General features: G+C 38.6%; 1 protein-coding gene across 2 annotated transcripts; it reads right to left on the reverse strand.

Annotated features, from left to right (window-relative positions):
• ptena (phosphatase and tensin homolog A) lies at positions 1–15,000 on the reverse strand. Of its 2 annotated transcripts, XM_079854399.1 has the most exons (10): positions 14,237–15,000; positions 10,566–10,650; positions 10,363–10,407; positions 10,226–10,269; positions 8,629–8,867; positions 8,336–8,477; positions 7,594–7,662; positions 3,911–4,077; positions 3,196–3,519; positions 1–620 (listed from the first exon to the last, which is right to left on the reverse strand). In XM_079854399.1, the coding sequence occupies exons 1-10, from the start codon at positions 14,319–14,321 to the stop codon at positions 435–437; spliced, it is 1,386 nt and encodes a 461-aa protein (XP_079710525.1). In that variant the 5' UTR covers positions 14,322–15,000; the 3' UTR covers positions 1–434. The 2 variants fall into 2 exon arrangements, with proteins under 2 accessions (XP_079710525.1, XP_079710526.1); XM_079854400.1 differs by lacking the exon at positions 7,594–7,662 and having other exon boundaries at positions 14,237–14,996.
• Between the last annotated feature and the right edge of the window lie 3,170 nt (positions 15,001–18,170).

Here is an 18,170-nt window from a genome sequence, read left to right on the forward strand (position 1 = left end):
TGTGGTCTGCTCTACCTCTCCTCCTCTCCCCTCCCCTCTCCTCGCCTGATTGCCTAGATTTTTATTGTCTTTGACACAAAAAAGGGATTTTATATACACAGAATAGCTACAGGACCTTCCCTCCCACCTCAGGCAACGGTGTCGTTATCCACACACCAAAATCAATCAAAATGAAGTAAAACAATATATTGGTCAGGATATTTTCTTCGTTATGATCAATGGCGTCCGACACGACTGTCCTCGAGCTGTTGGAGGGGTGGGGAGGAAGGGTCCTTTTTCTCTTCAGTTTATTTTCAAGTTTTCTCCTTTTTTTTTATTTCACTGGTGTTGGTTGGTTTTTCTTGTTTTTGTCCGGCATATGTATTTGTGTGTGTGCGTGCGTGTGTGTGTGTGTGTGTGTGTGTGTGTGTGTGTGTGCAGTTGCCAAAAAGTGTTCAGACTTTTGTAATCTGTGCGTGCTGTTCCTCATCAAAAGGTTCGTTTTCCGGGTCGGAATCAGTGGTGTCTGAATACCGGTAGTGATCTGGTTCATTATCACTCACATCCGGAGTGACAGAAGTTGAAGTGCTCGCTTCTGAGTTTGAGGGCTCCTCCACTGTCTTGGTAAAGTACAACTTCACCTGAGAGAGAGAGAAAGAGACAAAAGACAGGGTACAATAAATAAGAGTCATCTGGAGTACACAAGAAAAATAAAATCTATTCTAAATGTATAATTCAGCTTATTTTCTTTTTATGTACACCATCATTCAAAAGTTTGTGTCAGTAGGAATTTTGGATGTTCTTGAAAGAATGCTCATATGCTCATCAAGGGTGTATTTATTGAATCAAAAGTTCAGTAAAATTAATAATATTAATCATAATAATAACTTCTTTATTTAAATATATTTTAAAATGTATTTTATTCCTGTGATGGAATTTTCAGCATCATTACTCCAGTCTTCAGTGTCACATGATCCTTCAGAAATTCTAATATGCTCATTTGCTGCTCAACAAATATTTCTTATTATCAATGTTGAAAACAGTTGTGTTGCTTATTTTTGCGCAAACCATGATCAGGGCTCAAGACTAACATTTGAGAGTAGCACTGGTCCCACCAAGCTCTATGGATGGTGGTACCAGCACCTAATTTGGTAGCTCAGAGGGGGGAGGGGGGATTGTTAATCATAAAAGCAATTTAATCATAAAAAAAATAATTAAATTGCATTAATAAGTGCAGTTACTAATAATATTTCATGTTTATTTCTTGGAAATGCACATTGGACAGTAAAGCTCTGAGCTTGAGTTGCTGATAAAATTAACTTTTAAAAAGTAGGTTGTTTATAAAAGGAACATTTTTAATAATCTTCTCTTATTAAATGTACCATTGTTCTTCTACAGTATCTTACTGAACTGACAGCTTCAGTGATTTTAAAGGAGCACTCTTTACTTGCTTTCTATGCAATTCGAAGAAGTTTAGTTTCTGCCACAATATCAGTTACAGTTAGCATTACTACATTAAATCCATGGTGAATGTTGGTGATTTGTGGACTGAAAAGCCTTCTATAACTTGTTCATTTATGGTACAACGTTTCTCCTGGTTTCCACGCCAGCGTTGTTTGATCTGATATCTGTGGTTTATAAGAGTAAATTCCGTGCTGAACTGAAATGCTGCAGCGAAAGCATCTTCAAACCTGTGTAGTAACAGTGTCACGTGATCAAAGACTGGCCCGCAAATACCTGTTCTGAGCTCACGCTGCGCAAATGTTGGTCCAAGCTGATAAGCGGTACGCGATACGCAGCTCAAATGAGTAGCATGGTTTCGTTCCACTTTTGTTTTGTTTGCCACTTGATGTTTCTCATGCGCTAAAGAAATGGCCGCTTTTGTCAGTTAACCAACTAACAAATTTAGTCTCACGGACAGGAAAAGAGAAGTTGCACAGTGTGGAGCTCTGTGCGATACATTTTTGAGTCTTTAATAAAAAAATAAATGTTCAACATTAAATTAAAATAGAAATAACATGAAATGTCTTGACTGTTACTTTTGATCAATTTAATGTGTCCTCCTTGCTCAATAAAAATTCTACTGACCCCAAACTTTTGAATGGTAGGGTGTGCATGTATATGAATATAATTTGCAGTCATCTATGACTCACTTAACGAAAGGTAAGACAGTGAGATAAAGAGTAATGTTTGGCCAGTCATGTGACCAACACCCTAAACCCAAGAAGATAAATAAAACATGACTGTAAGTGTACATTATTTTAAACTAAATTACTAAAGTTGCACTATAGGCATCTAGGGAGGTTGCTCCACCAGAGTTTCACTGTACATCTACAGTGACAATAAGAATCTTATCTTAGTCAAACAAATGTATATTTTGAATTGTGATTTAAACATTTAAAACTCCACATTGCAGCGGTCTCATATTGCTACAATATTTAACAAATTTTGTCTCCAGTCTCCAAATTAAGTCATGTTTTGCTGCCAGTAGAAAGAGTTATTATCTTATGTATGCATGCATGTATGCCTGTATATATGTATACACACACATACATACACACACACACACATATATATATATACAGAATATTAGAAGAGCATTATACAATAATACATTTCGGTTAAAATCCTCAATCCTGTTACCCTGGTAATCCAGAGTTCTCGCGAGAGCACAAGTTGAATTTGCTCAGCGAGTTATTCTGTGTCGAACAATGATGCTCATTAAATGTGCCCCTCGATCTGAGCTGCACCAATCACATCGGGTTATCTGATATAGGCGGGCCAGAGGCGAGATGACAACAGCTCTGTGACGTCGAAGTCATTAGTAAACATTGCAAGATGGCTATGGATGAACACCAGTTGTTTGAAATGGCTTTGGCCGCTATAATGAACGAGTTAGACTTGGCTTTTTATCTAAAACAGGAACAAAAGACGCCGCTCGAATCGTTCCTTTGCAAGAAGGAAGTTTTTGCTGTTTTGTCGACCGGACACGGTAAGAGCCTAATCTACCAGTTAGCTCCGCTGGTAGCTAAGCGTATGGGGTTTATTGTTGTGATTGGTCGTAGTGTTATCCAATTGCGTGCAGTGAGATTTTCAAATGCATGCTTGGTGCCACCCCTCGAGCTCAGATTCATGTTTTTTTGAGTTTTATAACTTGTAGCCACCAAGTATGTTTGAAATTATGCAAATGTCCAGCGTTGAATAGCGTTTCCTCACCTTGAAGTTGGGTGAGAAGTATCGGTTAGCTTTGTCCTTATTGGCCTTATCCAAGTCATTCTTCGTTAAGGTCAGAATCAAGTAGTCTTTATCTCCATCCGCTATACCCGCTCGCTCTCCTCCCCTTTCCGCTCCCTTTTCTCTTTCAAGTCCGCCTGCTGCAACTCCTCTCTCTTTCTCTCTTTCCCTCTCTGCCGGAGAGCTCTGGCTCTGAGAGGAGAGGCTGTCCACATCGTTGACCACCGACCCATTCTCCACTTTCTCCCCAGCTTCTTCGGGACCCGGGATGAAGAACGTGTTTATCCAGAAATGGAACATTTTATCCTGCGCACGCACACAAGCACACAAGCAAAGGTTTACATTTGGGCATTGGATGGCCATAAATAGCAAGTGTTTACAAACACTGCACAAATACACATTCCAACAAATGCACTTATAAACACATTTATATAGAGCACAGAAACGCAAACAGGCAAAGGACAGTAATGCTCTGTTGGGAGGGAAAAAAAGAGAAATTGAGGAAGAAAACATTTAGAACACACATAGCTACTGAAGCAGAGACCAAAAACATAAAACAATAGGAAAACCACAAAACACCAGAAGGCAACGTCTCTCTGCAGCCATGGTAACAAGGTCAAGATCCTGTGATGCGATGTACCAAAGAGATTATGGTTTTGAGAGGTGGTCACAAGTCAAAGTTTACACAAGATCTTACCTTCTTCATCATCTTGCTCTGTTTGTGGAAGAATTCTACTTTGATGTCGCCACAAACCGGAAGAGGCTGAGGGAACTCAAAGATCATGTGCTTCTCTTCCCTCCGTGTGTGAGCTGGATTTGACGTATGGATCTTTACCTTCAACTGATACACGACGAACTGAGGGTCTGTTTGATAGAACAGAGAGATGGGGAGAGTGAGAAAGGGAGGGAGACAGGGAGAAAGAGGAGATCAAACGGAGGGAATAAATAAAAAAATAAAAGGTAAGCAAAAACATTGTATTGAGGAAAAGAGGACAAAAGAAAGGTGTTAATTATCAAGGAGCCCACACTGAGTGAAATAACTCCACCCCCAGCTCTGACATCATCAGTAAAGACATGTCAGTGATTAGGAACAGGGTTGATGCAAAGGGAGAATATATGTATCCAAGAATAACCAGCCGCCCAACCCCTGCATGCACCCAGCACAGTCAGCATGTTACAAAGGGAGGTTCTTCTTTTAATCAAGTACACTAGGTGTGCGGTATGACAGCCCATAGATGTTTTCCTATATATACACACACTACCATTCAAAAGTTTACATATATTTATTCAGCAAGAATTGATCAAGTGGCAGTAAAGACTTCTACATCGTTACCATTTTTTTGGTAATTTCTATTCTTCAAAGATTCTAAAAAAAAGAGTATCACAGTATGTCAAGTTTGAATGATATATTGATATATTTTTAGACTGAGGCAATATCGTTTATATCGATATACAGTAGTTTGAGCGCACCTGAAAAATAGCGGAGGACACAGAGTGAGCTGCTGCGTGGAAAGTGCATAATCCAAATTGTCCTAAACATGAGACATGCTTCAGGGCTCCAGACTGCGACCAAATGGTCGCATTTTGCGACCAAAATTTGAGAGTGTGCGACTGAATTTTACATCAGTAAATTTCATCTCGTATAGTGTGTCATAGTGGGCAACAACCGACGTCGCGTCTGCGATGCTTCACGACATCACGACAAAAAGACTAGCATGTTTAATTTTTTAACGGTCCTCCATGACGGGTTCCGTCAAGAGTGAATGAGTGTGTGTGTGTGTGTGTGTGTGTGTGTGCGCGCGAGTGAGTGAGTGAGAGAGAGTGAGTGTGCGCGAGTGAGTGAGTGAGAGTGTGTGCGTGAGTGAATGTGTGTGTGCGTGCGCAAGCGAGAGTGAGTGAGTGTGTGAGTGAGTGAGAGCGTGGTGTGTGTGTGTGTGTGTGTGAGTGTGAGTGTGAGTGCGTGTATGTGAGTGAGTGCGTGTGTACATATATGTGCGAGTGAATGTGTGTGTGAGACGGCTCGCGATGACTGGTCGTAAAGCAACGTGTAGTCTGACATGTTTCTTGTCCAGGACATGACAAGATTTTTAGGAGTCAAAATCGTGTAATCTGACACAGTGACTATCGTAACATACAAAAAAAATGTGTAATCTGAACCAGGCATAACTATAACTATGGTATACTATGGTTATAAAAGTAGCCTACACATCTTTTTCCAGCACTTCAAAACTATATCATATTTAAATGTTATTTTTAATGTGTTGACCAAAACATTTTTGTTCATCCTTTAAAGATTGTCTCTATTTATAAAACTGAAGGTTTCAAGAAGTAGGAAAACTCACACTTATTTTTTAAAAAAAAAAGACTAAATTACTATAGTAAACATGGTAATGGTTAACATGATAAGGGCGCTTATTGGCTATTTTCACTCCCTAATATCTATTTTGTCACTCATTTTGCTTTTGAATTAATATTAAGACATAATGAATGATAATAATTAAAGTTAACTATACACCTCAAATTAAGCTCAGTGCTTTGTCATCCCACAGTGCTACCAAACACTTTCTGTAGAATTTAGTGCTGCTGCCCTCAAATGTTAGTCTGGAGCCCTGCGAACTTAAAATAAAACTGCACCATAATTTCTGTACGTTAAGTCTATTTATTATCAAAGCATTTGTCTGTAATAGTTATTTAGGGGGAAAATGTGAAGGTGTGCCCCTAAATTTTCTGCTTGCGCTCCTAAAATTTTAAGTCAGGGGCTACAGCGCTCCTAATAAAAAAAGTTAGTCTGGAGCCCTGTGCTTTACATTAAAGGCTTCAAAATTACTGGTAGGATATAGTTAACCCATATAGTTTAACGCTGCCTGCCCCATCAGATGTTCTGACAGTTGAGATGTGGTGTTTTCCTCAGTGCATAACTTACATTTCACAGGTATTTTCTCTATCTGTAAATGTTAGAAAGTTATGCAAATATATCTATTTTAATGTCAGGAGTGGACGAGCCTTATGTAAGCGAGTCTCCACTAAACTTCATAGACTTCAGCGGACGAGCACCAGAGCACAATAATTCTGACTAAAATATACATTTTGCTAAAAATATTTGTTGTTGGATATTAAATTTGCCATGTAGAATTTTAAACCTACAAGTAAGTGTATTTTTATAACTGTGACTATTGTAATGGGGTAATTAAATCTAGGCTAATATAATTACTGATTGAATGAGTGATCCTCTTACCTGTGCTTTTGTTTTTATTTATTTTAATTTTTAATTTGTTCAATTTAACTTCTGCTTTTAAAAGCATTATTTTAGTTTTTAGATTGTAATGTTGTTGTTACAATGTTAGAATGTAATGTGATTTAAAACTTTTTTGCACATAATATACAGCCTACATGGTTACATGAATTATATTTGTTTTCATAGCCTTCAATTTGAACATTGTTTGTAGAACAACATTGGGCAGGATGTGAACACATTTTCTTTTTTCATAAATACAGATTATTTCTTTATTAAATAAGATATTATTTTTAGGCTATATTGCCCAGGTGTAGCATTATAGTTTCCATACAAATTTTAAGCAGCACAATTGTTTCAAAATAAATTACATTACAAAATATATTAAAATAGTAAAAAGTTGTTTTAAATGGTAAAAATCAAGTGGGTCATACATTTCAGGTCGGAAAACACAGAAAATAAATATGGAAAAATCACATCGCTGAATAATGTTTCACAATATTAGTGTTTTAACTATTTCTGATTAAATAAATGCAGTCAAACTAATTAACATCAAACATAAAAAACATAAAAAAATTGTACCGACCCCAAACTTTTGAAGGTGTGCATATAAATTATAAGTGCATATATGTCCAGAAGTTACAGTATATAATATATCTAACTAGAAGTAAATGTATAACACTATAAACATAATAATAAAATCATAATAATATTAAATATTAATACATTTAAAACTTTTTAGTACTATAATACATTTGATTCTTTTAAAGCATTTAATTCACCAGTAGTACTTAATAATTTACTGCAAAATAAAATTACTCGTACCATGATATGAAATTTAGGTCATACCACCCACCTAATGCACAACAAATTCATTTTGTTACCCAACTTGATTCATTTATAATTATATCATTATAGTTAAATTCCTATTGCTTTTTGTTCTTGATGAAAAGAGTACATCTCTAAGGGTTTTTAGAGAAGATAAAATATTTAGGACTTCTCACTACTTCATGTTTTAGGCTCCTGCCTGGAAGAAACTAGAGCAACAAAAGCTGTACTGAACTGTACTGAATGCTGCACAGGGCAGGGCCTGTCTGACATTTAAAGATGCTTCTATTAACAGTAGTAGTAAAGTAATGCCGTTTTACCCCAGTGCCAGCTGCCTTTCTTGAAGCCCTGGGGATTCACCTCACTCCTGTTTCTAACAGTATTGTCCCCTTAGAGAGAGAGAAGGAAGTTAAACACCACCATCAGCCTGACCAAGAGCTCAGCACCGCACTGGCCTTGGCATGACAGCAACCTCTACACACACACACACACACACACACACACACACACAGGTCTGGAACTCTGGAATCTACCTCTGAATCATGGGAGTTCTGAGACTGACTCTGCACTTTTAGTTCCAATTTCAAAACATGAAGAACTTCCCAAAAATGGCAGTGATGTAGGGTGCAGTTCGGGTTGGCGTTCAGCCTGGCTGTGGCGCACAAGTCCACGAACGTGAACAAAACATGGACTAGCACACTATGTACGAATGGGGGGGAGGGGAGGACAGAGGGCACAATGTGTGATGTCATTATGTGTGAGACTGTGGTGGGCGGCAGGAGCCGATATGTCGAAACAAGAGTTCTCAGTGGAAAATTTTAAAGAAAAGAAAACAGGAACAGAGAAAGAAAACGTACCCATGAGTGTTAGAGTGTTAAAGACAGAACCAAAAGATGTGGTACAGGGTTAAAATGACAAACACAACAGCAGCTCCTTGTGAGTGTGACCACAACCCCACATGACAGCATAACCATGTCAGTTACATCGAACACTTTCAAAACATCTCAGCATTCAAAAAAGCTTCATCGTGTTCAAGAAAGGTTAAAGGAGAGTAAGACTTACTGCAGGTGCCACCACTGAACATGGGCAGAGTCTGGAAAACCATTTTATGGAAGAGGAGAGCAACAGGTTTATAGTCCAGCTTGTTCTTCAGCAGGTAGCTGTAGTAATACACATACCTGCGCTGACTGGGAATGGTCACCCCCTGAAAAAGAAAAAGATGAAAAGGCTCAGTAACATCCACACAAAACATTTTGGTGAACCGTTAAAACTCGGAAATGCAAACTAGCTGTGAGAACTCATCGTCGAAGCAGTTCCAGATTGAAAATAGAATGCATGAGTAACGAGTGTTGTACCTTTTTATCCCTGGTCCTGACTTCCCCATAAAAGTCCAGTGCCTCTTGTGCCTCTGAAAACTTTCTGCGATGCAACAGGTAGGCGCATATCATGACCCCCGTGCGACCTTTGCCTGCCTTGCAGTGGATGGCCGCCACGTGGTTCTCGTCCTCGGACAGCCACTGGTCGAGATCCTCGCAGAAGGGCTTAATTAACTCCAACTGTGGCGGGTTGTGGTCCTCGAAGGGATATTGTGCCACTGAAGACAAAAAGATTTAAGGTTCTAGAATCAACTTTATATTCCTTGAATGTTCCTTTTGTAACATTCACTGAAATAAAAGTGCTTCAGCCAGGATAAAGAATATGAAAAGTGCTCAGAGTTGCCCGACTGATGAATCTGAATGTAGCGTTTACATGAACGCTACACGTGACTGGATTGATATGCGCGTTTATATGTCACAAGATTCAAAACCGAAATGGATTTTTTGACATGTGCACACTGCACAAATATACAGAGTTTCTCACTCTTTGCGCATTATAACCATTCTCCTACATTGGTTTTTTATTTGTATTAAACAGCAGACTTAATATTTATCAATTTCTGGTCAAAATTCGGAGACAATGAACATATAAAACGTTGTGTCGTGCTGCTTATATTTATCACGCAGTAAAAATGCCCCTTCAAGCGCCCGTCGTCTGTGGATGAGAATCCGAAAGAACAAGTACTGGTGGGACATTGTCCTGCTCCACTTCACAGACGCGGAGTAAAAGGAGAATTTTAGAATGATGGGACACTCATTTATATGATACTTTATTCAACGGGAAGAACAGTTTGCTCCGCACGTCATACATCACATTATGCTATTTCTACGTCATTGCACATGCGCAGTCCTTTCAGTTTCGGTTTTCAATCCGATCAAGTGTTTGAATGTCCTATATCGGTTTATAAAAATGAGAATCGTAAAAAAAATAAACAAATCGATATTTTTAAAACAGACATCAATACAGTAGCTTTTTGTGTTTTAAATAAACAGCAGAATAGCTTACAAAGTTCAATACATAAAAGAATTATAAAAAAACCTCCTTTTTCAATATTTCAGGTTAAAAAAAGACCGTCAAGTGTTGGCTTGCTTGTCACAGGTCACTGCATGTGATCAGCACAGCCCGCAAAACTATCATAACTAGCAGCCAAAGCTGCCTAATGACTTCCCACTAATAACAAACCATCTCAACTGCAGTGGACACTCAAATCACTTCATATAATGTGTGATGACTGCTGTTTAACTGTGGATTTAAGAACAAAGCAATTGTTTTTCTGAAATTCTGTATTATAATCTGAATCTAAAACATTTGTGCACATCACATATGACTGCGGTTTCCACAACTTTGACTCCCTCCAGACTGCAAATCTGAGCAAAAGTTGTGTAGTGTATTCTAGCCTTAAAATCAAACTCAGTCACTTCATGTCGGCTGATAGGAAAGAGCGCATGTCTTCCATTTAGGTGTAAAAAAAGAGGTATTGTGGGAAAGTACTCATGTCATCACAAATTTTACACACAAAAAAAACCCTACAAGCGCCATTTAAACATTTTATTATTGCAAAATGGATGTACTCACCCCTACAGTTGAATTTGGATGCATCGTAGTGTCGTTCAGCACATCTGGTAAGAAAAGCATAAGAGCAGCTCTGAGAATCCAATTTTCTTACAATAAACACTTATCTGTAACTTCTTCAAATATAATTAAATACTTACAGGTTATAGATTTTATAATGGTTCTTATGTTTCGAATCAAGAAATCTGGAAGGAAAAACAACACCATAAAACAATTTCGAGGCTGTGATTTAGACAATGTTTAATTCTAACTTACAAAAACACTTGATTTGTCAAATATAAAGGAAGATGAGAGACAAAGAGGAAAAAAAGACAGCTTTATAGGTAACTCCAACTGGACTTACCGGACGACGTCATCTATGTTATTCCTATAGACCCCCTCTAACCTTTCGGCAGGAAAGCCCATGGCAATAATGTTGGGATAAATATCTGATATGCTTGTTAAGGAAAATGAAGAAATATGCGGACCACTTCACAAGTCTAAAGTTCACAAAGAATAATTCATCTACAAGTGGCCACAAGCAAAACAACATGAACATTAAAAATGTCAATACATACATGCAGCAACATAAACAAGCAACAATATTGCTTATTTGGACAGAGATTCCCCAGAGTGTGTCATTCCATGTCTGGTAAAATTGCTGTAATTATGCAGCCGGTCAATTGTTCCCATGGCCTGTACCTTACCAAAGACTTCAAAATCAACTAAGGAGAAAACAAAGGCAAAACCTGTGATGCAAAAGCTCAGCTGTCTGTAAAATGTAAATGTCACACTCTCACTATCATCATTAGAAGTTGACCTTTTAGCAAAGTGACAGACCGTAGGCACAGGAGTGTCTGCACTTTCCACCAACGCAAAGCAGGTCAAACAGCTTCACAATCCTGACCTACACCAACCAGGTCAAAGGTCACCAAGCAGCCTACGCACTCAAATGCAACTTCGATACTTAATCATGCAGCTATTTTTTGACACGGAAAGACAATGCAGTCTCCTTACAAAGCCTCGTTCATATCCATTCTTTCGTTTCTCACTTCCCTTGCTCACTGTGCATCTGCAGGCATTTCTACTGTATGCTCTCGCTCCCATGATGTGTGCAGACTCTGGGGGAGGTTCACACCTCAACCACAACACGGTGGAGAAAGAGGGAAAGAAGCAGGGCTTCTCTGTTCTGCTCGTTTCCTGTCGTACACTGTCAGAATAAAAAGCCAGAAGCTTTATAATTGGATGAGTCATGCTTATTTTTAGCCCAATTCCTTTAAAACGGTTGGCGACTCATTTATCATAACTAATGTTAAATAAATCTAAAGCACTAAAATAGCTGGTGTTCAGAACCCATACAGACTGGACCAACCACAATAGACTGGAAAAAAGAAATAGAAAGGCGGGTGAATTGGCACTGTATGGTACGTGGAAAGGAAAAACGCCATGTTTTTAAGGTAATCACACTTCAGAATAAGGCAGATAGTGAGCAAAGCATTTTCAAGGACTCTCAAAGCAAAGTTGAGACACAACAAAATCAAAAATCAAACTTCTTGCAAACAACCGGATTCTGCGTCAATGGTAACTACAGCAGATGCCCATGTTTCACAAGCCTTGACAACACTTCTGAAAAATGCGGAATCCACATGTCACTGAGCAAAATGATCAGGGCTTACAGGAAGTATGCACAGGATGCACTGATTAGCCGATTTTTATTTTAATGTTATGGACAATAACGGATCAATAGCTGATACTAAAAATGTATTTCAATTATACCATCAATCATTTAAAATGCAAAACAAACAAACATCCAATATCAACCAACACACGCATATACACACGCACATGAAATCTACACCACCTTCATTAATCAGGTCAGGGTCATTAGTCAGGGGCATGTATTTTGGCAAATGCACATCTTATGAAAAGAAAAGATGGAACATCAATGTGAATGAAACATCTATCAAGTCAGGCATGTTCATCATGTGTAAGTATTATGCGTAGCAGACCACAGGCAGAAGAACAAGGCATCTGCATTGCATCCCTCTCCCTCATCAGCTGCTAAGCAATATCTCAATGTCAGCCAAGTACACAAGGCACACTGCTAGAGCTAGTGGTTTTGACATGTAAACCATTTCCACCCAGAATGCTAAAACACCCTCCACCCCTTCTGAACATAGCAGCATGCGAGAATTCTGACATGACACTTCAACCACACACACATAGACTTAAAAAAATCTCAGAAAACAATCAAAAACAAATGAAGTGCGGCTGTTTAAAACAGCAACAGAGAATACACTAATTTAATGTCTCTGATGAGCAGACTTAAGCGTTAAACTCTGCAGCTCAGACAGCTTGAATGACATTTGACCTTTCCCAGCATGCTCAGTACTCCAGTGGTGTAGCTTTTCAGAATCAGAGGTGAGATTTACAGCAGCAATGAAAAGGAAATGCTGGACAACCAAGAGCATCACTGAGTTTAATAATGACAAGCTGGGGTTCTTGATTATTTAGAAAACACTAAAAAGATTCAACCTCATTTATGGATCTGATAGATAGGCTACTCTTTATACTTCCATTCCAAAACGACAGCAGGCCATTTACTGTCAAACACCTGACCTGCCGCACTTCCTCAAATCTACGAGGCTTAGCGGCTGTAAACTCCAACCGCTCGCTGGTGCAAAAACTACACAAGTCAGAACCAGAGATGCAAAAACCAGAGATCTTTTCTCCGCAGATCGTGAAAGTTTGGAAGAACTCACACACTTTACCTCAATTCTCCTGCACCAACAGGGGCCAAAGTTAAAACAAAAGGCCGCCTGATATCAGCCAGATGAAAATGAGGAAGAGGTCTCTAAATGCTAAAAGCAAATGGAGATCTATCATAATTCCTTTAACAGTCATGAGTTCACAACCAAAAGGGAATTTCCACCTTCTGTTTTTATTTATTGGAAAATAAAATATTACTTCTATTTTGTTGTGGATTCATATATAACATATAGACCAAGCTGATTAATCAGCAGGCATCTGGAAATGGAGTTTTATCAGTTCCTAATTGAACTGACAGCTTTGTCAATTGATAACAGATTTGTTTTCAACGTTAATGAATTGTATCTAAAGTTAGTACATTGATAAAACATCTCATTGATATACATCAGCCACTGGCTAAATTGCTCTCTAGACATGGGTCTAGAAATCTAATCCCACTATTAGATACAATAATCAAAATGTTTCAGACATCAGAATCATGACTGTCGTTTATCATTGCCCAGAGCATTTGAACTTGATGACTAAGCGTTACATGCTGACCTTACCATATGATCAAGTAATTACCTTTTTGACAGGCTAAAGATGTTTGACATTTTCTTGTAAAATGGACCAAGTCGGACCTTCCATGGACAGGGTGTCCCAGGTAACCAAACTTCTCTCCACAAGTGTGTTTGGAAATCAATTGATTCCAAGATAGCTAGAATAGCAAGGTTAGAACACACTGCATTATGCTCACTGAATAGACCTCTCATGTCTTTACATGATCAATACTACTGTCATTAGCCAGTAGAAGAAATCACAGATTTGTCAATACACACTGATTTGTGCAATCTCTTCAGCAAACTGTTGTCATTGTTGTGCCAAGCACATATAGGAGCTGTCAAACTGCTAAACACACACTGCTATAAAACGAAATAATAGAGCATCCTATAATGTATGTAATATTGGCGGTCTGGAAAGAGACTGTGCCGTTACATCCATGTAGCTGTCAAACCAGAGATCTGACTGTGGGTAATGGGTATTCTACAGGAGAGGTTAAAACAATATTTCATGATTAAAACAGCAAGAGCGTCATGACAAGCATTTTTACAAGGATTTGCCTAACATATAAAAAGACGTTAAAAAAAGGAAGCCATATTGAGAAAGCATACCCATCATTCTCACTAAAACTTGACGTTAACAAGACATAAACACACACACAACACAAAATGTAAAGAAAAATAATTCAAAAAGTAGTTTAGACACAGTAAATATGAGTAAGGATACAGGTTAGATCCAAATCGAACCCATCCTCCTGGTACCTCCTCTTATTCCGACTCACTATTTCTTTAATTTTAGCAGTCATTGCCATGACAGCAGTTCAAAACACTTCAGTTTTATTCCGGTTTATTGTTAGAAAGGGGATTATGTTTGTTTGGGATGGTTCTGTGCCTCTCTCACCCCTGACTGTGTTATATGTGCGCGCGGGCTGTCTCGGTGGGTCTCGCGCAGCGGGCCGGATTAGAGCTTCTCGCAGGCGGGCCTCTATCCGATCCGGCGCAGCAGGCCCGACTCTCCCGGTCCCGATCGCTCAGTCCTCCGAGCTGCTGAAAAGGTCCTCCGATCCCGCGGCCCGGTCAAGCCGGAACGCATCCGATATAATAACAACAACAACAATAAATCAGAAGTCTGTGTGTCCGGCGCACGCGCCGTGATCAGGTCCAGAGAGAGGAGCGAATCCTCTCCATCTCCGCGCGAAGAAGAAAACACACAGGCGAGCCTTTCCCGACTAGCATCGCCCGCTAGCCACCACAGCTAAACCCCCCCTCCCCAAAACCCTCCTAACGAATGATCATCGTCGTCGCTGGATGGCCAAGTTGGTTCCGTGAAAAATGACAACTGACAGTCTCCACCTGAAGTGTGTGTTAGATATGCGACGGTAGCCGTTGAAGAAGCGTGAAGATGTGCGGTTTATCGGTGGGACTCATCTCTCCTCAGGGCGCTCCGCAGCTCCACTCTCAAACTGCCATCATGGCTTCCCACGGAGGAAAAAAGAACGTAGATCCGGCACGTTTACCCAGAGAAAAAAAAAACATATCTTACCGCCACGAGCAGAAATAGTGCGCGGACGCGTGCCGTTTAGTGTTTTAAAAAAGCGACCCGACCTGTCGTTTTAAAAAATAGCAGCCAAGGAAAAAATGAAACATGTATAACACGCTGTGTGGTAGGGAAATTAGATGATTTCTAAAACGCGATGGTGATAAAGCGACATTCACGTTGAAGGGCGGAAAGATATGAATGTGAGGATGTACGCAGTGCTTCACCCTGTCAGAGCGGTCACGTGCGCGCACGGTGTCGGTACATTGTTTCGTTCCTTGCAGAGCGCTGGTCTCACCCCCACATACATGCAGTAGAGTGAGTAACCTATATTTTCGTGGATGATTTTTTACAGCGGAGTCTGTGGGGGTCGATGGTCCCTAAAAGTACTCCAGGGGCCCCATGATATATATATATATATATATATATATATATATATATATATATATATATATATATATATATATTTTATTGCATTCTCTTTGCATTTCTAGCTATGAATTCATAACTTCATAACTAATGCATTGGTTATCAGTTTGACTTTTGACTTTTTCTTTTTAATGTTTTATTCACCATTTCTACTTGATAATATATTTTGGCGTTTGGTATAACTATGTAACATGTACAAAATATATATTGATTAGCCTATATTGTCCATGGAGTTTTATGATTTTATTAATTTATATGACTTTTCCAGGTTTAGAAATCACACTAATTCAATAATTAAAACAGCATTTTAGTGATCTTGAGGCCCCTTGGAAATTTGTTGAGGACCCCTGGCAGAACCACTGAACTAATGATCTGTTAAAAGTAATTAATACTTAATAATTGCTGCTAAAATTATTGTTATTATGTTGTTGTTAACATACACTGTAGTGATGTTAATGGTCCTAAGTTATTAAAAATTGTTATTGAGAAGATCTAGCATTTTATTTGGTGGGTCCCTGACTGTGCTGACAGAGTCTGGGTGGGGTTTCCTGCATCTATAATACCCCTGGTTTAGTGCATTAGAGTTAATAGGCCTACTTACAAAAAAAAAGAAAAAAGAAAAAAAACAACCCATGAAACATCTTCAGCAACATTTTCAGAAACACAATGAACTTATCAACTTTTTGATTTTTGATACTTTGCAAATTATATTTAAGATTAAACCTTTGTTGTTTTAGGTGTGTGTTGACCTATACTTCTAATATTTAAATTTCTAGTAATATAGTGAATATATGCATATTTACAGTAAAAAATAACCTGTAGGTGGCAAAACACTAAATTTCCCATCTAACTATTTGTTTTTGATGGAGATTTTTTTAGGCACAGGGCCAGGCCTTAAGAGCTGGTTAAAACATTGATACAGTAATAACTGACATTGCGCCACCTATTGTAGACCATAAACACAAGAACTATAGTAGGCTATTCCTTGATGTTTAATGAGTAATGTCACTTATTCACTCATCTTCCTACTTTCATATTTATTATGAAAAAAGCATTGCAGCATCTGATAACCTTGAAGAAAAAGGGAATAAAATAGGTAATTTGATTAATCAATAAAGACCTTTTAGAATAAAATATCTGTTATGTGGGGTTCTGATGCCATGTGTAGTGCACGCCTAAATATTGACACAATTCACCTATAAAATTAGCATATACACATTTACAGTAGCTGAATTCTGAATAGTAAACTAGTATTTAAAGCAGGGTTATTATTGTTAACTAAAACTATATTAAAACATTTTCATATTACCTGCATCTGATATAGCGTTGTTTCATCAGGTCTATGTCCATAATATTATATCCCAAAAAATCTGTTTGAATGTCCGCTGAGGAAAGCGCGCTAAAACAACTTCCTTGTTCTGACTCACTCATAAAGACAGTCTTTGCCGCCATCTAATGGCGTAATGTAACTTTCACTGAAGTCCATATCACGACCCATTCTCAATGCCAAATACGGCATATTATGTATTTAAAATAATATTTATTGAACAACAATATTTAAATTAACAACAATAGCCATTATAAAAGACAATAGGAAATAAACGCATGCAAACAATTCAGTCAAACGTACAAGCAGCACTCTAACGTTACAGGATTTAAGTGTAATGTAGCTATGAAAATTAATTTTCCCCTTAGCCAAAATCGATTTGCTATAGTAATAGATTAGACCAAAGATTGCCCGAGTGATATACACCAAATATCATATTTCATATAATATTTAAACACTACATAAGAGCCAGCGGCAAATTCTCGAAAGACTGGCCGAGATTACGCTGTTCTCTGCGGGTAAGTTGCATGAGCGAAAGGCCGCTAGCCTGGAGCTCGCGTCTGTGAAAGCGTCTAATAATCAGATTGTAAAATAGGCACTATGATTATACATTAGTCACATATTTGAGGTCTTAATAACAACATTCTCGCCTAAAAAAAAAAAAAACTCTTAACCTGGGAACACTTAACGACTGTAAAGCCGATTATGAATGGCATTTGATAGGCCTACTTTTAGCCTACTGATCATGCCCAAACGCGCCGAGAGACAGTTGCGTTCAGTCGGTGTCAGTGTTTAAACTCTGCTCCAGTCAGTGGCTTTTGGTGTGTTCAAGTCCTCCTGGGAAGTTCGTATTTACGAGGCGGGACGTCGTTTACGACGGCAGGTGCGTTCAAGTCACATTGGTCGTAGTAAGATGGTGGTGAAGTGATCAGAGAAATGTGCATCAGGTGTGCTTTGCTTTTTTATGTTTTTAATTCATTTAAGAAGCCACTGCAAACTTTATCGTCACATAATATATTGTTATATTATAATGCAATCATATTCTGTGCAGGCAATTAGATTACTTCACTGTAAATAGAAAAACCTTACCAGAGAAAGTCTAATGAGGGACGGGCTTTGACCTTACAATATCATATATTCCGCCATGTTTTTCACTGACACGCCCCCAACTCGTAAAGATCGGATTAAAGAAAATCCCGAGCCTCCCACTCGTATTTACGACATTGTGGTGGCGTTCAACTCATAAATACGATCTTTACGAGATGACTTGAACGCTCAATTTGACTACTCTTGTCTCTAGTTGGGATTTTCTCCCGTACGTGCCCTGACACGCTAGTCATTTGTCAGTTGCTTCTTACAACAATAAGT

Source organism: Squalius cephalus (genome assembly GCF_949319135.1).
Source record: "Squalius cephalus genome assembly, chromosome: 20".
Taxonomy (NCBI): Eukaryota; Metazoa; Chordata; class Actinopteri; order Cypriniformes; family Leuciscidae; genus Squalius; species Squalius cephalus.